The following is a 24,342-nucleotide window of genomic DNA, read 5'->3' as shown; positions in this document are numbered from 1 at the left end:
CCACTGAGCCACCCAGGTGCCCCCAAACATTCACTTTTGATAAAAGTGTAAAAGAAGGGACCAAATGGGAAAAGAATTCGTACGTGTTAAGTTGTTTAACCTTTACCTTAAAGCATTCTCTACACCTTTTTCCCTGCCACCTCAGCAGGACAATTATTGAGCATTCATTCCCAATCAACACCTATGCTTCTTCACCTGTTCATCTCTACTAGCAGACGATGTACATTAAAAATTATGTAGGAGGGGTTTCTGAGTGGCTCAGGCAGTTGAGCATCCGACTTAATTTCAGCTCAGGTCATGATCTCTGGGCCATGAGATCGAGCCCCCACATCAGGCTCTGTGCTCAGCAGGGAATCTGCTAGAGAGTCTCTCTCTGTCCCTCCCCTTGCTTGCATGCTTGCTCTCTCTCAAAACAAATAAATCAATCTTTAGAAAAGTTATGTTGGAGGAAAAAAGAATCATATTTACCTTCTCACCTTAAACAACTAGAAAAATAGACAAAATATACAAAACTATGTTTTCCAGACACATGTGATCAAGCAGCATAGAACTGTAGTCGTTGAGAGAGAGAAACAGATGGAGTGAACCCCAGCTTACTGCCTGGTGCTGGTCTCACTGCATTGAGAAGTCACAAGGCAGCCGGGATTTGCCAGTCATAAAACTGAGAAAAGGAAAATGCACAGAAAAGAGCAAGGGGAACAGGAGAGAAAGAGGAAGGGAAGAAGGGAGAGAAGGAAGGAGGCAGGAGCTCCCTAGCTCTGAAAATCCACATAAAATTTCCCCTAAGTCTTTGGCTGAGTGTTAATCAATACAGATACGAAAGAAAATTACCAGAAAACACTAGGCTTAACAGTACTAGGAGCTCAAATAGAGCTGGGGTTAATTTGTGTTTCCATCAGCAAGAGTGGAGACAGCTTGTAATGTTCAGGGGAGTGGGTAGAGCCCTCAGAGGTGTCGCCCTATGCTGACACTGCTCCACACGCACCCTAACAAAAGTTAAAAGCAAGTCTTGAAAGGATCCCAATTCTCCTAAGTCATATAAATGTGTGCCAGAACAAGGCACAGTGCTATGTAAAGCAATACCACAAAATCCAGAACACACAACGTGCAGTTTGCAATGCCTGACATCCAAAAAAAGTTATTGGGCATGCAAAGAGGTAGAGAATATGTTCCAGTACTCGAAGAAAATTTAGTTACTAGAAACAGACCAAGAAACAACAGAGATGATGGATTTAGGCAAACCTATCACAAGAGATACTAAAAGTGTGGATGAGAGAATGTAAAAATAAAAGAAAGCAGATAAAATGGAGAGAGAAATGGAAAACATAGAAGAGACCCAAATTTGCTCAAATTTGATGAAAATTACAAGCCCACCCATCCCAGAAATTCAATGAATTACAAATATAAGAAACACATAGAGAAAACCATTTCTCAGAACTGTTTTGTAGTTTTCAGTGTACACATTTGCTCTTATTTTGCTAAATTTATCTTTAAGTATTTCATGTTTTTAAACTCTCTATTTAAAGTTTTTCATTACTAATTATCTGTTGCTAGTAAACAGGAATACAATTGATTTTGTGACCTAATATCCTATGCCTTGTGGAGTTCACTATGAGACTGATTGAAATGAAGAGCTAAAACTACAAGACTTCTAGAAGAAAAACATACGAGAAAATACTCATGACCGTGGGTGGGGCAAAGATGTTAGGACACAAAAGGTTGAAGAATAAAAGAAAAAAAAATCTGATAAACTGGACAACACTGAAATTCAAAATGTTGCCCTTCAAAAGGCAATTTAGGAAAATGAAAAGATAAACCACAGACTTATAGAATGTATATGTCAAATGTGCACCTGACAGGGAACCTGCTTCCAGAATATGTAAGGAACTCTTACCACTTAATAAAAAAGAAGGCAAAGGAGTGGACAAAATACTTGAACAGACACTTCAAAAATGCACAAACCGCAAATAACATGAGAACATGTTCAGCATCATTAGTTGTTAGGGAAATGCAAATTAAGAGCACATTGAGGGACGCCTGGGTGGCTCAGCGGTTGAGGGTCTGCCTTTGGCTCGGGGCATGATCCCGGGGTCCCGGGATTGAGTCCCACGTCGGGCTCCCTGTATGGAGCCTGCTTCTCCCTCTGCCTGTGTCTCTGCCTCTCTCTGTGTCTCTCATGAATAAATAAATAAAATCTTTAAAAAAAAATGAAAAGACTATTCTTTAAAAAAAAAAAAAAAGAGAGAGCACATTGCGATACTGCTATGTTCCCACTAGATTGGCTGAAACGTAAGAGACTGCCAATATCAAATGTTGGCGAGGTTGCAGAGCAACTGGAACTCTCGTCCATTGCTGATGGAAACACAGAATGGGACAGCCACTTTGGAAAACCAGTGTGGCTGCTCCTTAGAAAGTTAAACTTAACACAGACCATACTACCCGGCAAATATATCCACACTTACAGGCAGATGGTCAGAGCAGCTTTCTTCCAAATGGCTAAAAAGTGGGACTAACTCTAACATCCTCTCACAAGTGAGTGGCAAAAGGGATTTTGGTATATCTATAAAATAGAACACTGCAGAAGAACGAACCACTTACTAATACATGCAGCAACATGGGGAAGTTCAAAGGTATTACGTTAAGGGAAAGAAGTTAGAAAACATTGCATATTATATGATTCCACTTACAGGAGAGTCTAGAAGGGGCAAAACTGTAGTGATCGAAAGCAGATCCAGGGGTGCCGGGAGCTGCACATGGGGGGGAGGAGATGATGCCAAAGGAGGATGAGCAAACCTTGGCAGATGATAGAAATGCTCTATATTTTTACTGTGGCAGTGGTTACACCGCTGCACACATTTGTCATAATGTCATTGTATTCATGTAAACGTGCATTGGCGAATGTTATGGTATATAAATTATTCCTTAAAAAACTAAAAAAAAAAAAAAAGTGTGACTAGGAGTCATTTGAAAGCACGTTAAAATGTACATTCCTGGGGAGGGATGGCTGGGTGGCTCAGTCGGTTCAGCCTCTGCCTTTGGCTCGGGTCATGATCTCAGCGTCTTGGGATGGAGCCCCCCCGCTCAGCAGGGAGTCTGCTTGTCCCTCTGCCTTCGCCCCTGCTCTCGCTCTCTCTCAAATGAATAATAACTTAAAAAAAAAAAAAAAAAGCATTCTTGGGCCCTGCTCTCAGAGACCCTGATTTGGAAGTCTGGGATGAGGCCTGGGAATCTAAATTTTCATCAGGTATTCATCGTGACTTAAAAAAATTAAAAAATGCCACAAAAGAGGGAAATTAGAAAAAAAAATTATGTTTTTGTAAAATGTAAATAAGAAAAAAATACCAGGACATCCTTTAAAATACTTGGAATGCTTTGGATAGCTGGATGAGATTATGAATACCTTTTTCTCCTCTTTTTTTGGTTTGACACATGTTACATTTTAGTGGGGAAAGAAAAAGCATTCCTCTCTCCCTCCCATTTTTGATAGAAATGGAATAATCTAAACACCCTCTTACAAAGACCCTGAGCCCCGCCCTGCTGCCATCTTCCTCAGGCCCGGTTCCTTTCCTACCCTCTTGTGATATCTCGGCCTGGTCCATCTCCAGTTTGGTCAGCAGGCTCACAAACCACTCGAAAGATCTCTGGTCTCGGTTGATCCACATGAAGTCCACCTGGGGAGAGGGGCCCTTCTGTTCAGAGTGAGCCAGCCTCATTCATAGCATGCTCACGTCTGTGATCCTCAGCACCTGGATGACGCCCTGGTGTTGGCAGGACACGCATTATCATCCCCATTTAACAGATGGTGACACAGACTTGCAGAGGTAGGAACCTTGCCCAGGTCACAGAGCAGCATGGGATCAGGACCCAGGTTCCTGACTGTCAGGTCAGGATTTTCTGCAATAACCTAATGTTCATAGTAAGCAGTGTCCTCAACTATTAAGCTTAGGAAGAAGCCAGAAGAATAATAATTCTTTTTTTGAGAAGCTCTTTTAAGTGGCCTATACAGAATAATGAATTTTCAAAAGGCAAACGTTTTCATTTTTAAAACTACCAGCAGGTGATGGCTAGTACACATCACGGCTATAACCGGATCCCAGCTGCCTGACTTGCAGGCTCCGAAGGTCTTTACTGGGACTCCATCTTCAGGGCCCAGGCTGCCTCTCAGAGGTGCAAGGGGAGGCCTGGACACTTGGGAGGCACGAGGAGAACATGGGGTGTTAAGGGAAGCATAGGGACCAGTTGTTCCATCCGTCCCTCCCCTGCATCTGCACAGGAGAGCCTACTCTTCCAGGGGAGAGGGTCCTAGAGGCCTGCCTGTAGGAGGTGGCACTCACCTTGTGGAGCTTCATGTCCTCATCCTGGGCGCTATCCATCCAGGAGTGCTGGCAGCTGGGGCAAATGTTCTTCCTCTTCTGGTGCCTGAGGGGAGGCGATGAGTGAGTCTTCTCAGGACCCCAAAGAACAATGCAGGGGATGGGGGGAAGGGGCAGGGTATCAGGGCCCACCCTATGAGGAAGGGGAGGATTGAGAGCCAAAAGAGAGAGGGAGGAAGGCCAGAGCAAGAAAGAGAAGAAAGGGTGAAAGGAGAGAAGACGGGAACAAGGGTGAGGGGAGAAGGAGGGCTCCCTAGGATGCAGGCAGGGGTGGCAGCCTGTCCGCCCACCTGTACATGATGCTCTGCAGGATGGAAGCAAAGGGGGTGATGCCAATGCCCGCGCCGATGAGCACTGCATGCTCAGAGGCAAAGATCCTGCGGGTGGGGGTTCCGTAAGGGCCGTCAATGTAGCACTGTGGACGGGAGAGCATTGGAGGAGAGAGGGCTGGGTGCCTGGGGAGAGCCGGACCCCAAGGCTTCAGCAGCCCTCCTGGGCTGCAGCCCAAGCCTAAGTGGCTCCCACTGTAGGGCTCAGAGGTCAAGTCTGGAAGAGCCCTGGAATGTCAGAAGGCAGAACTAGGGAGGGTGGGACCCAGCACCTGCGAGGGCACAGGTTTGGTCCCCTTCTCTGGACACCTGGGGACTTGAGGAATTGGGGTCCCTGGGGTCACAGCAAGCCCTCTCTGTAAGCAGAGGCTTCTCTTCCTCTGGTTGAAGCAGGGTCCTTGGTCATGCTCAGCTATGGGAGCCTCTTACCTTGATGTTACAAAACAGGTGGTTCTCAGAGGACTTCTCAGAGACCTGTGGGGAGCAGAGAGCCTGTGGGCCTCTGGGAACGGGCGCATCAGGTCATTCTCAGAGGCAATCCAGCCCTTGCCACTCTGGGCAACTGTACAAAAAGGGAATTGCTTTTCCTGCCCCAAGCATTCCAGGGAGCTTGGAGTCCTTTTGAGGGAGAAGATCAGTGGCGTGCTGGCAAACTGACTCCTCAGAAAAAGAAGACGACACCAAAATCCTGACTGGTAGTGTCCAGAGATTTCTGGTATAAATACTGCCATCGTGGCTTCCACCGTAATGACTGTGTCTGATAATTGGCTCTCAAGGCTCCTGAAAATCTAACAATTGGCTCTTGTGGTCCAATGCAAGTCAGCTTCAAGGGGTGACTGGAGAATGAATGCTCACTCCCCCCAGTCTCCAGCCACTCCCATAACTTTCTCCCTCGCCCCCACTTGGCTTAAAGACCCTTTCCTCTTCCGCAGCTGACAGATCCCTGTGCATCCTTCAGAACCCAGCTCAGCTGAAGCATCTGTTCCTCCTTATAGCTGTGCCCAGCTGCACCAGGCAGAAAAGCCAGTGGCTGGCCTGGCTCACAGCTTCACCCTGCCCCTGGCACTCTGTCCTGGGCTTCCTGACGGGAGCCACCGAGAGCAGGGAGCAGGCCTCCTTTCCGGGCCTGGGCACTTGGCAGACTGCATTTGGGAGGTCAGTGCACTTCCTTCCAGAAGTTGAAGGAAGCAGATCCTCCCAAACAGGCTGCAGGGGCCTGGGATAACTCTCTGTCTGGTGCTGGGAGGCAGAGTTAGGGGTGACCTTCACAATGATCCAGAGTAATCCCCCACTTCGCCAAAGAGGAACCCAGCTTGACAGTGTTGAGAATGACTTGCCCAAGTTCCCAAAATGCTCAGGGTAGAGCCTGGGTCTCTTGCTGACTGTCCAGTGCTCATCGCATGACAACACGTTGCTTCTTTGTTTGGGGGCCCCTGCATGCTGCGTCCTTGCAGAGGAGGTGTCAGACTTGAACTAGCGGTGTAGGAGGTACACCGGACAAGGGCTATTCTCCTTTCTGTTCTCTTTAAGCCTTCTGATTGCAAGGGGAAAGCCCACGTCATGGTTAGCAATCTGACACGTAACATTTACCAGCCCCACCCCTTTTTTTTTTCTTCTCTTTTTCAAAAGCAAGAGAGAGAAAAAAGAGCACGAGAGTCTGAGAGAGAGAGAGAAAAGGGAGAAGCAGTGGAGTTCAGCTTCAGGCTCAGAGCACTAGCAGGCAGAAACATCTGGAAAGAACTTAGTAACACTGGTTTTTATTGATTTTACTTTTCAAGTTATCTTGATTACAGCACATGCTACTAACTTCCCATTAAAGACAGCAAGCTCAAGCATCCTTTTAATACAATTCAGTTTAAAGTGATGCTGGGGAGGAAAGAGAGAGGCCAGGTAGGCAGGCAATAGTCTCATCTCAATAGGGTGCGACTATGGCAATAGTTATGGGAGGGGCACACCCATGCTCGGGTGCAGGGGCACCACATAATAATGTGCAGTGCTTCCTGGTGTGGCCTGCCCATAAGGACCTCTCCTCTGGGTTCCAAGGACTTGCCACCCATGGGAAGACAAACATGGGCTCTCCCCCTCTCCAGCCCCCGTCTCCGCAGCCTTACCTGGCCTGGCTCGGCTATGGCTCTCCACCGTGCCTGAGCCCCTTCCTTTGTCACCGCCGTGGATACTAGGCCTTGGTCCCCCTGCTGTGGGGTTCCCTTGGGCCTGTAGGATGTCAGTTCCACAGTGACATCCTTGCTGTAGGCCACCGCTCCCTGTACCGAGGTTCCCGAATGGATGTGCTGGTGCTCCAAACTCTGGTTTCGAAATGGAAGTTGCTTTATTACTTAAATCATGAAATTAGTACATGTTAGTTCTTTTTTTTATTTTTAAAGATTTTACTTATTTATTCATGAGAGACACAGAGAGAGGCAGAGACACAGGCAGAGGGAGAATCAGGCTCCCTGCAGGGAGTCCAATGTGGGACTCGATCCCGGGACCCAGGATCACGACCTGAGCCAAAGGCAGACGCTCAACTACTGAGCCATCCAGGTGCCCCAGTACACGTGGTTTTTAAAGATTCACATGTTACAGGACTTGAAAGAGTAAAGCAAAAAGTACCCTGAATAAAGTAGAATAGCTTCTCTAAACATTTTTCTATGTCCTTCCATACTTACACACACACACACACACACACACATTTACATAAATGAAATATATTTCTTTGTAATCTGTCTTTTCCACTTAGTACATCTTGACTAGCTTTCCATGCTAATGCATATACATTTACATAATATTTTTAGGGACTTACTATTCCATGATAAGGGTGATCAGTAATTTATTTAGCTACACCCCTGTTGGTTGGGCATTTTGATCATTCCCACTTTCTCATTACTGTGAACAACCAGCATATATAAAATAGCACCTCTCCTGTCTCTATCCCTTTACCCTGATTTATTTTGCTTCGTAGCATTTATTATCACTTGGCACATTATGCATGTATATTGTTTGTTTATTGTCTCTCTCTCTCTCCAGAAGGTAGAGAGTCTCCAGGGACTGCGTTCGTTTTGCTTACTGATGTATCTCCGGCATCTAGACTAGTACTTGGAAAACTGGAAGTGCTACGCTCACTAAATGTTAGTTAGATGAATGAATGAACAAGGTGATTAACATACTTCCTGTGCAACTGTCCAATTAGCTTTTTAGGACAAAGCCCTAAGGATGGAATGGCCGGGCCAGTGGGTAGGCATATTTAAGATGCCGACTCGTGTGGCCAGACTGCCTGCCAGCAAGACTGTGCTAACTTATTCTTTGGTGGTGGTCCCGAAGGTCCCAAAGAAACAGAGCCTTTAACATATCTACCCGCTGATTCAGGTGTAGGTCTCACCTGGTTTGACAAGCCAGCTTCCTTCTTCCCCAGATTAAAAGCAGAGAACACCCTGCTTGTTTCCACCTACCCTTTAATTTTTCCCAAAGCTTTGCTCTTGGCGTCTTTCTAGAGGGATGCCTGCCTCTGGTCTCCCCTGGACTTTAAATTCCACAAGGGCTGAGCTGGACCTGGGGCATCTTCTCTTTGACCTTGGCCAGAGCTTCCCCATATTAACATGCCTCCCAGGCGAGCAGGACTGTCTACCAGCTCTGTGTCCAGGTACCTTCAGCCTCCTCTGTCTGTCCTTACTGTGACCTTGCTGTATTCTTCCCAAACCTCCCAGGGCCTGTATCCATTTTGAACACTGACAACTTGGCAGCTTTGTGGGTTTCGTTGGGGTTCAAAAGATAACGATGCCGCCGCTGATGCTGCTAATGGTGATGATGAGGGTCCACGTGGACCATGCTGTCCGATCAGCTCAGTACTTTACATGCATTATTCTATCACCGATCCTTAAAAGAATCGTGTAAGAAACGGAGGCCAAGGAGGGGGACCACCTCCAGTTCATTGATGAATAAGCTAAAGCTCGGTGAGGCAAAAGGATGTGCCAGGCCTAACAGTCAGAATGTGCTGGAGCAAAGACATGGAGGTGGGTTTTTCGGATCTCTTTCCAACGTCCCCCTGGCTTCTAATAGAGTACACGGGACTCGGGAGGACCTGGGATGGTCAGGCTCTTGGATCACATAGTTAGTTCATAGCCGCCTCACCCCCTGTGCGGCCATCCAGTCAGCGTATACAGCAGTTGCTCAATGATGGATGCTCACCAGCTGAGAAGACAGCAACATAGTCCCTGTTGGGTTTCTCTCCACGGTGGACCCTTCCTCCCCCAAAGCGACCTACCTCTGGCCTCCTCTGGCTCCTCCTCATCTTCAAACTCCTTGACAGTGGTTTGGGGTCACAGTCCATGGGGCATGATGTCTTGAAGGACTCATACAGCCTGTTGGTCCATTGACCTTCAGACCGGATGTGTAGCCAGATGGTGTCTGAGCAAGAGACGGGCAGGGGGTTGGGGGTTGGGTGCTGGCCTCCAGCATGGAGCCAGCCTGTCTCACCTGAGGAGTTGGAGCTGGGCATGAACTGCTCAAGCCCCAGACTGAATGTCCTTGCTTAGGCCCACAGTAGGGGTCACAGCCACGGGAGCTGGAAATCTCATCTCTCAGGTGCAAACACTGTAGTCTTTCTCTAGGAAGCCAACTTAAACCTACAGAGTAAGGGTTCAGTCTCCTCTGCTAAGGCGGGGTCAGAGTGTCCCCGCCTCCTTCATCACTGGGCCAGGGTCTCCCCAAGGCAGAGACCATTCCCTCCCACATTCAACCAGATGCTTGTCAATGGCTCTGCACCCTGGAGGTGCTCAGTTTGGGGTGGGACCAATGGCTTTCATTGTGCCCAGTGCCTGGGACAAAACAGGTGCTTGTTCAGGTTCTCCGCTGAATGGAAAGCTGGGCAGAGAGGCGGTGTAGCTACCCCTCTGCTGAAGGGCACTGGAGAGAAGCCACAGCATTAGAGCAAGGAGGCCCCCCAAGGGGATCTCCTGCTTGGGCATTCTTGCCCTTTTTATTTTATTTTATTTTTTAAAGATTTTATTTATTTATTAGAGAGAGAGAGAGAGAGAGAGGCAGAGGGAGAAGCAGACTCTATGCAGGGAGCCTGATGTGGGACTCGATCTCGGGTCTCCAGGATCACGCCCTGGGCCGAGGCAGGCGCTAAACTGCTGAGCCACCGGGGCTGCCCATTCTTGCCCTTTTTTAAAAATTTTAAACCATAGACTCTTTTGGCCATTCCATGATTACAACAGAGAAATTCCTTCTCAGAGTAAGGTTTTTTTTTTTTTTTTAATTTTAAAGATTTTATTTTTATTTTATTTATTATTATTATTTTATTTTATTTATTCATGAGCGACAGAGAGAGAATGGCAGAGACACAGGCAGAGGGAGAAGCAGGCTCCCTGTGGGGAGCTTGATGAGGGAGTCGATCCCAGGACCCGGGGATCACGCCCTGAGCTGAAGGCAGATGCTCAATTACTGAACCACCCAGGTGCCCCCAGAGTAAGATTTTTAAATACACCAAGTAGCATACAGAGAAATCGCAAAACCATGTGTGTTTGCAAAAACAAAACAACAACAACAACAACAAAAAAACCCAAACACATGATCTAAGAACACATGTGCCTATCAACACACGGAACGACAAGATCCAGCAGGAACTACGTGGCCACTGAAAACCTGTCTGCATTCACAATTGAAGAGGATGCTAAATTTCAGTGGGTTCTCTGAGGCCTCGTCCACTTGGTGGGACAAGGGCTGGGGCTGGGGGTGGGGGTGGGGGACTGTGCCTTGTTTACATAAATGCACTCTGAAGTGCCCCACACAGCAACTCCAGGTAGGAGGCCTCCCTAAAACGCTGGTGGAATTCAATCAGCCACCACTGGCAACCTGAGTCCCCTCTCGGTTTCTGGAAACCAGCTCTGTAAACAGAGTTGGGGTACGTACCAGCCCTCACAGGGACTCACTCAGTTCACTGCACAAGACTTGGGGCCCGGGAGCCAGGCTGATTCCAAGCTGAGACCCTGAAGAAACCCCCTGAAGAACGGGTCCAATCAAGGGCACCTCCACGGAGTGCACACAGTCATTGTAATCACACTCATGTCAATACACTGGAATACTATGCAGCTACATAAGGAAAAGTTCTTTTTTTTTTTAAAAGAACTGACTTGCGAAGACCTTCATGACGTACCATTCATGGAGAAAAAGTGGACTGCACAACAGAGTGAACAGTGTGACCCCATGTATGCAAAACTATCTCTACGCCAACGAGCCACGTAGAAATATAAAGACGGATCTAGAAGACCGCTCACCAAAAGATGGACAGCGGCTTTCTTTGGATGGAATTATTATGAGGGATTTTCATTTTCTTCTGTACCTATTTCTATACTATCTGAATTTTCTGCGAGCGTAGATCTTCTTGAGAAACAGAACAGGGATGAAAGATAGGAAGAAAATAAGCTTCCTTCTCCCGCCACCACTCCCACCTTTGCCCCGTTGTACATCCGAGCCACCACTCAGGTGGCTCCAGGGTGGGTGTTGTGCAGCCTCACATGGGGAACCCTTGCCTGGGGTCTCACCCTGAAATGTGGGAGCTGGCCCAGGGGTCTCGACACGTTGGGGCTGGGAGGCATCCTGAGTGGAATTAGAGTTTTTCATAAGGATGGGTGAGAGAAAACAGGCAACCAGGACCCTTTACCCCCTCATGAAGTCAAGCAAGGGTCTTGCTCTCAAAGGCCACGTAGGGCATTCCCTGCCAGAAGGACCACCTAAGTGGAAAGACCAATCTCTGGCCTAGGAAGAGGGCAGAGGGCCAGGGGCTGGCCTCACCAACAGCCCAGGACCAGAAGGAAGACACACACATGGCTGGGGGGCCAGAGGTCTGCTGGGCGAAGGGGGGTCCGCAGTTCTGTGGGTGTTGGGGAGCCAGAGAGAAATGGTTCCCAGGTTTCCATGCTGCTGCTTATGCATCTCGCTCTGTCTCCTCCCCCATCTCCTTCTCTATCTCGTAAACTCCAACCAACCCTTCAGAGTTCGGCTGCTATACCACCGGGTCTGTGGAGCCTTGTAACCTACCCAACCATGCCCGGCCTTCATGGGATCCTCACGACAGCCCTGACCTCCCCAGTCAGTAAGAGTTTGGGCAACTGCTTCCCGGTTTTGGAGGGAGTTCTTGGAGGGTGGCTTTGGGTCTCTGGTCTTACTCGCTTCTGTGTTCCTGGTCTCCAGCCTGTGCTTGACTCCCAGGAGAACTCAGAAAATTACCATCTGCAGAGCGAGTTGGGGGGAGGGCATACCTTTCTGCTCTGGAGCGCTGCTGATGGTGAAGGGGTGCCACTCGTAGCGTGCGATGGTGGGGATGTTCAGGTACAAGTAGTCGCCCGGCCTGTAGTGGAAGAGAGGGGGCCTCTTGATGAGGAGATGGGTGACCTGGGGAGAGAAGAAGGTCAGGGTCATCCGTGTCATCCCTGCAGGTCCAAAGCTGCCAGGGGCCTACTGGGCAAGAGGGCAGAGGCCCGAGCCATCCTCCTCCACCACAAGGCAGGCCAGCGTTGGACGTGAGACCCTTCTTGCCTGTGAGTGGGGCTCCCCCTGTAGCACATCCGCCAGCCAGGGGGTGGGCGATGAGCAGAGGAAGGGAGAGCTGAGATGTGTCTGAAGTGAGGCTCGTGGCTTGATCCCACTTCTTATGGTGTGAACACCGCTGTTAGTGGGTCCTTCTCTGTAAAGCCCCTGACTGCTCTGGCCCCTTGCTTGGAACTTCTGTAGTATTTGGATGGTATTCCAACCACTAATGGCACCTCCCCTGGGAGAACGGCTTCAATATGCTGAGCACTCACTGTTGGCAGAGCTGTGTGAAGCACAGAAAGTGTGATCTCGGGCGCCTGGGTGGCTCTATGGGTTAAGCATCTGCCTTCAGCTCAGGTCATGATCCCAGGGTCCTGGGATGGAATCCCACATTGGTTCCCTGCTCAGCGGGGATCCTGCTGTCCCCTCTCCCACTCTCCCTCTTGTGTTCTCTCCCTGTCTAATAAATAAAATCTTAAAAAAAAAAAAAAAAAAAAAGGAAGTGTGATCTCTGGTCCTCACAGCCATTCTCTGAGACGGATGCCATTCTCTCTCCACGTTACAGATGAGAAGCTAAGGCTCAGAATGGCTAAGGAGCTTGCTCAAGGCTGCCAGCTAGGAAACCATGGGATGTGAATCTAATCACGGCTAGCTGAGGCCAGAGCTCGATATAAAGCACCTCACTATCCGTGTCCTCGTGCTCAGCTGCCCAGAGGTGAGCCCACCTGGCAGTGCCTTTCCTTTTTCCATAAAAGGCCCAGTCACTCAGACACCTCCCACCCCCAAGTGTAGCCAGTTACCTCTTGAGTCCTTCTGTGATATGCCCCCACCCCCACTCCACAGCCCCCTTCAAGGTCAAGGCCCTCACGAGTTCTCATTTGCACATGTGCAGCAGCCTCCCAAATAGTGACTGCAGAAATCTAGCTGCAACACAAACCCACTTAATAGCACCCTCTCCCAGCCTGCTCAGGGGCTCCCCGTTGCCTGTAGGGCAAGGAGCCTCGGTCCCCCAGGCCCCACCCACACCTTCTCCCTGGCACCTTGGCTCCAGCTATGCCAAATTACCCACAGGCCCCAAATGCGGTATACCCTCCCACAACTCGGTGCCTTTGCTGGTGCTGTTCCTTCTCCCAGCAGCACCCTTCCTTGTCTTGTCTAGCCAAGGAACCCCTGCTCGTCTCTCAGAACCCTGCTGGGGCATCTCCTTCCTCCTTCTGGAGCCCTCTCTGACCTCTCAAGGATAGTTTTGTACCACCTGATGCTCTACTCTCAACAACACAGCCCTGCCCTATAATGCCAGGGCCAAGCAGGACGGTGCCTGAGCTGTCTCTGTGTTTCCGTCACCTAGCACAGGGCTGGCAACTTACAGGCTCTTCATATATGCTTCGTGAGCAGCAGGATCCTGTCATTCCTCCGCCTGAAGCATCACCCCTGAAGGCTAGACCAGATCCTGGGCTTTGCTTGTCTCCTCCACTGCACAGGGGCTTGGCTACACTAGTCCCTACTTCCTTGGGGGTCTAACAGGGCACCCAGCTGCTGCGCCCCACCACCTGCAGCTCCCCTTTGCACCTTGGAGGGAAGCAGATTGACTTCCACGATGCACAGGGCTGCCATGCGGGACACCGCTAGCCCGATGATCTTCTCTAGGAAGAACAGGGTGCCAGGGACCAGCAGCCACTTCCAGAAGTTGGGCCCATGCAGAATGAGCAGAATCCACATGGGAAGGTAGGACAGATGGGTCCAGTAGAACACCTGTGGGTGGGGGGGGGGAGTGGTAGTAGTAAGCTTGCAGAGCTCAAGACGGGGGAGGGTGGAACAGGGCCAGGGCTCAGGGCCATCCTCAAAGCCAGGGCGGCACCCAGACAGAGCCTTGGTCAAACACCCTCTCCTGGGGACAGGGCTGGGTAGGAGGCTGGGGATGGGAAGCTCTGGTGCTTCTTTATTCTGGGGGCTTGGCCCCGGGATAATAGAAGGGTTCCTGGTGCTTGCACCAAACATCTGAAACATCTGCCTAGGGATATCCTGGCTGAAGGGCTCAAGAGCATCAATGTCCCCATCACACTGACCCTTTTGGGTGGGTGGGTGGGGGGAGCAAGAAAAGAAAGACGGTAATTTCCTGGGCATGGAGAAGAAAGGGCAGAGCCGGAGTCTGAGTGCCTGAGCAAGTGGGAGGAGCGTGGGCCGGGCAATCACTGGTCTGAGTGTCAGACTTCTCGTTGGTCAAATAAGGATGCGGGTTCTCCCCTCAAAGCACTGCTGCTGGGGCTCTGAAAACGACTATCTGATGTGACCAGATCAGTCCAGGGGGCTCCAAACCAAATCTGTGACCTCCTGCATCTTGAGGACACTACACATGGGGAAGTGTCTGGAGCATCTGCGTGCCAGGGGAATAGTCAGTGGCTTTGCATATGTTATCTCATTTAATGCCTAAAATAACTTCATAGGTAGAGAATTATAGGTTCACTTGATAGATGAGGAAGCTTTAATCCAACTGGGCGGGGAGGGGGTGAGGGTGGGCACGCCAGCAAAAAGGCAGAGTCTTCCAGAACAACACAGCTTCCACTCGGCAGACATACACTACAACCCAAGGGCAGAACCCAAGGCACAGGCATGTGATGTGCAGAGTAGCCCGGGCACTTCCTGGGCTCTGCAGTAAATGAGAGGGGATGCAGCATGAAATGATGGGAGCCCAGCCTGGGATAGCAAAGGGCAAGGATGGACACCTCAAAGTGGCCGCTCCTTCTGATGCAGGAGCTGGAGCAGGCAAACATGAGAAGCAGTAGCAGCAGTAGTGCCACACCGGTCGGGGAGGCCAAGCCGTGGATCCAGCCAATGCCAGGCCTCGTCGTGAGCAGCAGTTCCCAAAACTGGAAGGGGCTGGCCTCGGCCTGAGCCTGGAGCGCTGGAGACAAATGCAAGACAAGCTCTTCCCTGTCCGCCTTTCCTCTGAGGGCCCCAGGGCTCCCCACCAGATTCCCCCCACAGGTAGGGACTTCCCTCCAGACCACCGGCTTAGGCGGGATACCGCTCCCCCCACCCCCAACCGGGTCTGCAGGACACACAGGGCCTGTGCCCTGTGTCCAGGGCTGGGGGTTTGTGAAAGGCTCATCCAGGGCCCCTCCCGCAGCCCCAGGCCACTCACCGAAGTTCACGATGTGGGCCACGGTGTGTACAAGGGAGAGCACAATCACCACATAGCCCACGAACTGGTGGAACTGGATGTTCTGATCCAGCGGCAGGACCTGAGCCAGCCACGTGGCCCGCAGCCATGTCAGGCAGCGCCTGAGCATCAGCACCTGGCAGGACACAGCAGCAGAGAGACCCCCTGGCTCTCTCCCAAACCCCCCACTCCCCCTTCCCCAGCAGCTGTCTCCCTGCCTCCCTCTGAGCTGGCTGTGCTTCCTGAACCGGTCCCTTCACCAGCTCCCCTGCCCCCCCAAGCCTTCCCTGCTCCCCTAAGTCCAGAGCTGAGGGTGTCCAAAGCACAGTCTCCGGGAACTGTGGCAGGATGAGAACAGGTTACAGGATGACTGCAGGTGTTACTTGTACCTAAACCCACGAGAAGCACATTGTGTCCACAGGGTGGACCCTCATATATCTGTACGTCAGCCCAGCACCTGTTATGTCTAGTTCTCGAGGTGTCCTGGAGGAACACCGGGTTTTTCCAAGGCCCTCCTTGCTCATTTGCTTTAACATATGTGAGCCCAGATATGTGGACTTGGTGATGACGTTGTCTGATTTTATTTTATTTTATTTTTTTATTTTTTTTTTCGTTGTCTGATTTTAGCCAAGCTAAACTGCCTCTCGCAGAAAGGACAAGTAGCTCAAAGAGTTTCCCTGCAGAGGAAGCGCTGATTCAAAGCAGTGTTAATAACTCAAGTGACCAAGCAAATGAGTCATGGGTCTCTAACCCTTGGTATGTAGCCAGGTCTGAGGATAAAAATAAAACCCACACAAGAGGCTGACATTATCAAGAAGAGTATGTGGACTAGAGATGTACATCCCTGATCATTAAGGATGATTCTTTCCTGATAGTTACCGCGTGCCCCGCGTCTGACGGCTACTGATAATAGGGCATGCACATCATCCGAAGGAAATATGTTGTGTCATTGGAAGGGTTTTTCGCTGTTTTAATTATAGGAGCACACAATCAAAAGATGCTTGGAGACCTCGCTCCCTGGCCCAGAGCATCATATTCGGATTAGCCTGTCACTCAAGGGCTCTTATCCCGGACTCCATCTGCTGGGCGCCCTGCACAGAAGCTGCCCATCTCCCCCTGGGGTCACCGCAGGATGTTGTGAACATCAGATGGGAAGGGCTTAGCACCCCCCCTGAATGTCCATAGTAATTGCACAAAAATGCCTGCTGTGTTTTACAGGCTGTGTGACCACGGACAAGTCACTGCCCCTCTCTGGGCCTCAGTGTCCACCGAGTGTTGACCTTCCGAGGCGCCCTCCCGCCCTGGTGCTCCAGGAGTCCACGTGTGGGTCCCTGCAGCCCTGAGGAACCTACATCAGCATCCCCACTCTCCCCACCCCACCCCGGCCACCTCTGGGCATCCTGCCCGCGGAGTCCTACCGCGATGAAGCTGCCGTCGAGGTTGAGGCACTGGCCGCAGCCCTTGGCCACCATGACGCTGGCGCCCCGGGCCCGGTGCTCGCTGGCCGCCAGCGCGAAGAGCAGCAGGTGGAGGCCCGCGAAGGCCGCCAGGCAGAGCAGGTGGCTGCGGTGGTTGTGCCAGTAGGCCCAGGTCAGAGCGCGCGGGCGGCGCGGGGCGGCGGGGGGCGTCAGCCAGTGGGCAGCGCTGCAAGGGACCGGCTGTGCTCAGGGCAGCTGCGGAGGGGAACGGGCCCCGGGGGCACCGAGGCACCCCACGCCCGCTGCCTTCCACCCACTCTCCGGGGCCTCGTGGCAAGCCGGCCGGCTTCCCGGTACACCCGGGAACAGAGAGGCCAAGCCACTGGCCCAGGGTCACACAGCTCGGCAAGGCCGAGATGGAACTCCCACCTGTCTGACGCTGCATCCGCCGCCGTTCTTATTACCTCCTTTACTTGCCAACCGAGGAGGGGGGGGAGTGATCCGAAAGGATGGAAGAGGGCAGCCCCCAAGGCCCAGCGGTTTAGCGCCGCCTTCGACCCAGGGCGTGACCCCGGAGACCCGGGATCGAGTCCCGCATCGGGCTCCCTGCATGGAGCCTGCTTCTCCCTCTGCCTGTGTCTCTGCCCCTCTCTCTCTCTCTGTGTGTCTGTCTTGAATAAATAAATAAAATCTTAAAAAAAAACAAAGAGGGATCCCTGGGTGGCGCAGCGGTTTAGCGCCTGCCTTTGGCCCAGGGCGCGATCCTGGAGACCCGGGATCGAGTCCCACGTCGGGCTCCCGGTGCATGGAGCCTGCTTCTCCCTCTGCCTGTGTCTCTGCCTCTCTCTCTCTCTCTCTCTCTCTCTGTGTGTGACTATCATAAATAAATAAAAATTAAAAAAAATAAAATCTAAAAAAAAAAAAAAGAAAGAAAGAATGGAAGAATCTGAGATATGTTGTGGTGGATAACCCACAAGTGAGTTAACACACCGAAAGAATCAACCGCGAGGGCTTGGAGTCAAACTTAGGTGTGTTGTTACCCTCTATTTTATTTTTTCCGCAGCCCTTACCTGTTTAGTGCCCCTCTAGTTTATGCGTCTGCTTATCGGCATTATAGACATTACCTATAAATCAGCCGTGCCTGCCCGACCACGTTGAATAAGTGTGTGCCTTTGCTAATTATTTGTGTGATCCTAGATAAGCTCCTTCAGGTGACGTGACTAATTTCCTTTTGGGCGTTGCTATAAAATGCACGGGTCTATTCGTAAAAATGCCCAGCCAATAGTGGGTGCTTAACACTGTGAAGTTGATTCTGAAAAGACACTGAAAACGGAGGCTTGACAACAGTTGCCCCGCACTACAGACCTTTGTCCCCTCTGAGAAAGCGGGTCAGGCTGGATGGACCTGGGCAGGCAGGATGCTGCCGGGCAGGGCAGGCGGCTGCGGGGCGGGGCTGGGCGGGGCTGAGCTGGACGCGGAGGGGCTGGGTGGGCGGGGCCAGGCAGGCTACAGCGGGGCGGGGATGGGCGGGGCCAATCAAGATAGGCGGGGAGGGGGGCGGGTCCAGGCAGGCTGCTGCGGGGCGGGGCTGGGCGGGGAGGGCGAGGCAGGGGTTTTGGCGGGGCTGAGCAGGACGCGGAGGGGCTGGGTGGGCGGGGCCAGGCAGGCTACAGCGGGGCGGGGCTGGGCGGGGCCAATCGGATAGGAGGGGCTGGTGGGCGGAGCCAGGCAGGATGAAGAGGGGCAGGGCTGGGCGGGGAGGGCGAGGCAGGGGGTTTGGCGGGGCTGAGCAACGCGGAGGGGCTGGGTGGGCGGGGCCAGGCAGGCTGCGGAGGGGCGGGGCTGGGCGGGGCCAATCCGGATAGGCGGGGAGGGGGCGGGGCCAGGCAGGCTGCTGCGGGGCGGGGCTGGGCGGGGCCAAGCAGGACGGGAGGGGGCTGGTGGGCGGGGCCGGGCCGGCTGCGGAGGGGCGGGGCTGGGCGGGGCCAATCAGGATAGGAGGGGCTGGTGGGCGGAGCCAGGCAGGCTGCTGCGGGGCGGGGCTGGGCGGGGCTGAGCAGGACGCGGAGGGGCTGGGTGGGCGGGGCCAGGCAGGCTACAGCGGGGCGGGGCTGGGCGGGGCCAATCGGATAGGAGGGGCTGGTGGGCGGAGCCAGGCAGGATGAAGAGGGGCAGGGCTGGGCGGGGAGGGCGAGGCAGGGGCTTTGGCGGGGCTGAGCAACGCGGAGGGGCTGGGTGGGCGGGGCCAGGCAGGCTGCGGAGGGGCTGGGCTGGGCGGGGCCAATCCGGATAGGCGGGGAGGGGGCGGGGCCAGGCAGGCTGCTGCGGGGCGGGGCTGGGCGGGGCCAAGCAGGACAGGAGGGGGCTGGTGGGCGGGGCCGGGCCGGCTGCGGAGGGGCGAGGCTGGGCGGGGCCAATCAGGATAGGCGGGGAGGTGGGCGGGTCCAGGCAGGCTGCTGCGGGGCTGGGCGGGGCCAAGCAGGACAGGAGGGGTGGGAATGGGCGGGGCCATGCGGGATGGGCGGGGCCGGGCAGGCTGCGGAGGGGCGGGGCTAGGCGGGCTGTTGCGGGGCGGGGTGGGGCGGGGCGGGGCCAGGCAGGCTGCGGAGGGGCGGGGCTGGGCTGAGGGATCCCCGAGCGTTCAGACCAGCCTGCGCAGCTGGAGCGGCACCTGCACGCGGGCGGTACCCACGCGGGACGCAGAGCCGCACCTGATGGTCAGGTTCTCCATGACCCCGGGGAAGCGCTGCAGCTCGTCCCGCAAGCTCGTCGAAGGTGATGGCGCCGTTGCAGTCCTTGTCGGCCGACTCGAAGAGCGCCAGCGTCAGCTGGTCCAGCTTCTCGTCGGGCAGCGAGATGGCGCTCTCGCGCATGCACGACCGCAGCACGGTGCGCAGCTCGTCCGCGTCGATGGAGCCGCTGCCTGTCCCAAGTGGGGATGCAGCCGAGTGAGGACGTGTGCTGGGCCCCACTCTGTACCTGCAGATCCCCCCCTGCCGTGCCCAGCCTTTGCGTGCGGTGGTGAACCTTCCCTATGCGCCCACCTCCGGTTTTCTGCCAACCAAGTCCCTTTTGGGGTATAGACCAGGCAGTCAAAGTACACAATGTCATCCTTGGCTCAGAAACGTTGCGTGGCTCCCTACTGTCCTGCTCAGCAGAGATAAACTCCTGCCCAAACATGGAGAATCTTAGTGCATGCCTTTCTCCAGAATCTACAGCCTCCTTTCTAAGTACTGAGCTTCCAAGACCATCTGCACAGAAGAGAACATTTGCTTGATTAATCTGTAAGGAGCTAGGTGCCTAGAGCCTCAATTATCCAGAGGCAAATTGTACATGGGTTGGTGGTGAAGGAATTTCCCTTTTGTTCTCCAGCTTGTAGCAGAATTTGCTCTTCCATGTTGTCCTGAGAGGTCAGAGCTGGGTACCCACGTCTGGCCATGTGACCTTACATGCACATGAGGGACCAAAGGTGTGATGGGAAAAGGAAGCCAAATCTACCCACTGAGATGAGATTGGGGGCGGGTTTTTTTGTTTTGTTTTGTTTTGTTTTTGTATATATTTCCATTCTTCATAAGCAGCAGAGCCTGTGATTAATGAGTTCTTGGCGTGATTTGGTGCGGACACACTTGAGGTAGCTTCCTGTTTCTGCCCCTTACTAACTGATGGTGGGCTGTAAGTCCTATGGAAGTGAACCTTACTTTGCTCATCTATAAAATGGAGATAATAATTCGTCCCTTTCAGAACTGGCTCAAGAAAAAAAAAAAAAAAGAACTGGCTCAAGGACAATTGATAATTATAAAGCACTTATTGCAGTATCTGGAAAAAGGTAGTTGCATATACATGGAAAGTCGTATTGGTACCGTGATCACCATGAAGGCCCAAGCCAAAGTCCGTAATCACATGACAGGGAAGAGTCGAATGTACCACTCTCCCATCACATGTCCTGTCCTTCAGCTCGCCTGGTCAAGAGCCAGCACGCAACAGGTTTCTAACTGCAGCCAGAGCTCCAGTTCCTCCCCAGCTCCCTTCATATCATCTCAGTGGTCCAGCTTTATTCACTCATTGGCTAATTTCAAATCCAGGATTCCTCTTCACTATTATTCTCATACACACATTCCTCTCCCTTGTCCCACTATCCTATTCCAGCAACCTAAACATATCCCATCCCTGAGTGAATCTAGCCACCTGTTCTCTCCCTTCCTGCACCAGGGCAGCTAATAGAACATTTTTGCAGAAAAGCACCCAAGAGAGCAGGAAGCTTTGATCCCCAGCCACAGCAAGGCCTTCAACTTGCCTACCAACCTTCTCCTGTATTCCTAGTGAGATCACTCTTGTATTGTCTGCAAGGACCACTTCTCACCTCTATGCGCATCCAATCCCTGCCTGGCTGTCAAAGAAAACAGAAGCCACTGGAAGGGAATGCCCTCTAGTTATGCATCTCCTGCTCTTCCCTGCCTTCCTCCCCTCCACTGTCTGCAAGGAGAAGGTGAGTGTGCTGCTTCTCCTGTCACAAACCAACCTCTCGGGAGTGACCAAAGCTTGGTGGTCAGAAGGCAGTCGGTGAGGACTGTCCCATGGAGACTGGGAGGAAGATGTTTAGGTAGCAGGTATGGCCAACTGCCTATGTACCAGGGGAAGGAGGTCAATTTGAGGAGTGGGTTCCAGGAATGAGGTCTGGCTAGATTGAATCAGGTAGGACCGGGAGGTAAAGAAACCCCATAAGCCAGAGGGCCCTTCCCTGGGAGCAGGCCTGCAGCTAGGTAGAGCTTTTCAGGATGCAAATCCAGCCCAGTGACTTCTCTGCTCAACACTCTTCAGTGGCTCCCTGTGGCTGAGGCTGAGACACCAAACTGAGACTCCAAACCGAGACTCCAAACCTTGGAGACCTGTCCAGTCTCACTGGGTGCCTCTTTCTCACTGCAATACCTCTTCTTCTGATGATTCCAGGCCCTCAGAGATGCCTGATGCCATAGAGCAGCCAAAGATTTGAAAGCAGGACATTCATAGCAGTGTCATTTATAATGGAAAGAAAGAAAGAAAGAAAGAAAGAAAAGAAAGAAGAAAGAAAGAAAGAAAGAAAGAAAGAAAGAAAGAAAGAAAGAAAGAAAGAAAGAAAGAAAGAAAGAAAGAAAAGAAAGAAAGAAAGAAGGGAAAGAAAGAAAGAAAGAGTGCTGGGAAAGGGAGACAATGAAATTCTCCAGTTTGCTTGAATAAATAGTACTAAATAACAGGTGACACCTATAAAGGTGTGCTGAGCACTGTTCTGAATCTACATAAGTTAACTTAATCCTATCAGCCTCATGAGTGTACACTTTTATAACCATTATTCGCATGTAATAGGTAAAGAAACTGAGGCACAAAGGAGTTAAGTGACTTGCCAGAGGCTCCATGATTATTAAAAAGTGGTGGAGCTGAGATCTGAACTTTGGCAGCCTGACCTCCAAGTCAGAGATCTTAAGTCCGAGGCTGTGCTGCGTGGGACACAGGACACAGGGTCGCATATGTCGATATTGTGGAATAGGACGCAGCCACAGAAAGTGATGCTCTAAATACACTTGAGTTACCACTTCATACCCACTAGGGTGGCTACTGTTAAAAAACAAACAAACAAACAAAAAACAAATAGCAAGTGTGGCAAGGATGTGGAGAAATTGGAACCTTGTGCATGGCTGGTGGGAAGGTAAAACAGTGCAACCTCTATGAAGAGTAAGGCATTCCTGGAAAGATTAAAAACAGGACACCTCCAGAGTCCTTACCATCAACGTCGTACACCTGGAAGAGGAATTTGAGTTTGTCCATGGGGTTGCCGTGGATGAGCAGGGTCAGCGCCTCCAGCAGCTCCTGGAGGGTGATGGTGCCACTTCCATCGGAGTCAAACAGGGTGAAGAATCTCTCTGCAAAGAAGGACTGTGGCGGGGAGAAGACAGGAGACAGGCACCAGCTGGCTGTGGGGCCTGGATTAGAGGTCATGCAGGGGGTGTGTGCATGCGCCCTGGGGTGGTGGGCTCGAGGCAGGACCCCGGGGCTTGCACACATGGTGTGATTTACCACTTGGCCACACCAGGAGGTGGTGTCCACGGCCCATCCTGCTTGCCCAGAGCAAGTTTGGACTCCCGTGGAAGAACTATTCAGATCCCAGGAGAAGGATGGGCTTGTGTCTGGGCCTCTGGCCCCCTGCTAGTTCTCAACTTGGTCATTTATACAGGCTCTGTGTCCCCTGCACGCCATCACCCCATCAGCCATGCAGTCCAGACCCCTCAGCATGTGAAAAGGGTCAGAGGGCTGCGTCTGCAGGCTCCTTCCAGGTCCTGTCTTATCCCCTTGGGATGACCACAAGGGCCAAGGAAATCAGGAAGGTAGCTCTTAGAGGGCAGATGGTACTTGAATACTGGGATCATCCCTGTACTCATTGTTTAGGCTGCCTGTGGCCTACACTTAAGGCTTGCTCTTTCTTTTTCTTTCTCTCTCTCTTTCCCTCTCTCTCTTTCTCTCTTTTTAAAAAGATTTTATTGGGCAGCCCTGGTGGCTGAGCAGTTTAGCGCCGCCTTCAGCCCAGGGTGTGATCCTGGGATCCTGGGATGGAGTCCCGCGTCGGCTCCCTACATAGAGCCTGCTTCTCCCTCTGCCTGTGTCTTTACCTCTCTCTCTCTCTGTGTCTCTCATGAATAAATAAATAAAATATTTTTTAAAAAATAAAAAGATTTTATTTATTTATTTGACAGCAAGAGAGCACAAGCAGGGGGAGGGGCCGAGGGTGAGGGAGAAGCAGACACCCCACTGAGCAGGGAGCCCCAATGTGGGGCTCGATCCCAGGACCCTGGGATCATGACCTGAGCCTAAGGCAGATGCTTAACTGAGCTGAACCACCCAGGCCACCCCTTAAAGCTTGTTCTTAAAAGCTCCCATTCACTCACTCTATTCACACATTCATTCATTCACTCATTCATTCATTCAGCAATCATGTCCAGCACAGCCCCCACTTGCCAGGCCTGGTGTTAGGCACCCAACACAGATATTAAAGGAGATGGGGCCACATATGCCGTGCCCTGGATGCTCCCCTTGAGGCAGGGAGAGGGGCCTGCAGGACTTCATGTCTGACCTAAAGAAACCATGAGGAGTTCATGAGCAGGAAGTGGGGGCTGAAGTCTGCTACAGGCCATCACCCCTGCCTCAGCTCTCCTCTTTCTTCCCTGGATCCCTGGCTAATCCCTTTATCACCCTCTATCGTCCTGAGTCATCTTTATCTTAAGGTATTTTACAGCATCCTGTTAAGAGTGTGATGTATTGTTAGGCAGAAAGGCTTTTGGTTCTTCCCCACGTTTACTATGGAAGGAGGCCTGGCAATTTAGAGTTCTTAGCAGTATCCCTGCCTCCAGCCAACGAGGGGTGCTCTGATCCAAATAGGGGACATGGGAATGAATGCTCATTGGCTCACCCTTATCAGGGGCACAGGTCACCACCAGATACCAGCCCTAAAATGTGTGGGGAGAAGTTGACATTTGCAGGCTCACTCCCCCCATCTCTCTGTGGATGTC

The 24,342-nt window shown here is 52.1% G+C and overlaps 1 protein-coding gene across 1 annotated transcript in view; it reads right to left on the bottom strand.

Annotated features, from left to right (window-relative positions):
* The window catches only part of NOX5 (NADPH oxidase 5), a 110,794-nt gene that overhangs the window by 9,253 nt on the left and 77,199 nt on the right, over positions 1-24,342 (bottom strand). The window contains 15 exon segments of the mRNA XM_038580823.1: positions 3,572-3,671; positions 4,335-4,419; positions 4,664-4,788; positions 5,132-5,176; positions 6,814-7,008; positions 8,961-9,103; positions 11,959-12,091; positions 13,799-13,981; positions 14,953-15,131; positions 15,372-15,525; positions 16,808-17,033; positions 19,519-19,571; positions 19,573-19,730; positions 19,852-20,058; positions 22,564-22,714. Coding sequence (XP_038436751.1) covers positions 3,572-3,671; positions 4,335-4,419; positions 4,664-4,788; positions 5,132-5,176; positions 6,814-7,008; positions 8,961-9,103; positions 11,959-12,091; positions 13,799-13,981; positions 14,953-15,131; positions 15,372-15,525; positions 16,808-17,033; positions 19,519-19,571; positions 19,573-19,730; positions 19,852-20,058; positions 22,564-22,714 — 2,137 coding nt within the window.

Source organism: Canis lupus, chromosome 30 (assembly GCF_011100685.1).
Source record: "Canis lupus familiaris isolate Mischka breed German Shepherd chromosome 30, alternate assembly UU_Cfam_GSD_1.0, whole genome shotgun sequence".
In the NCBI taxonomy this organism is placed as follows: Eukaryota; Metazoa; Chordata; class Mammalia; order Carnivora; family Canidae; genus Canis; species Canis lupus.
This window is presented reverse-complemented; position numbering and strand designations above follow the sequence as displayed.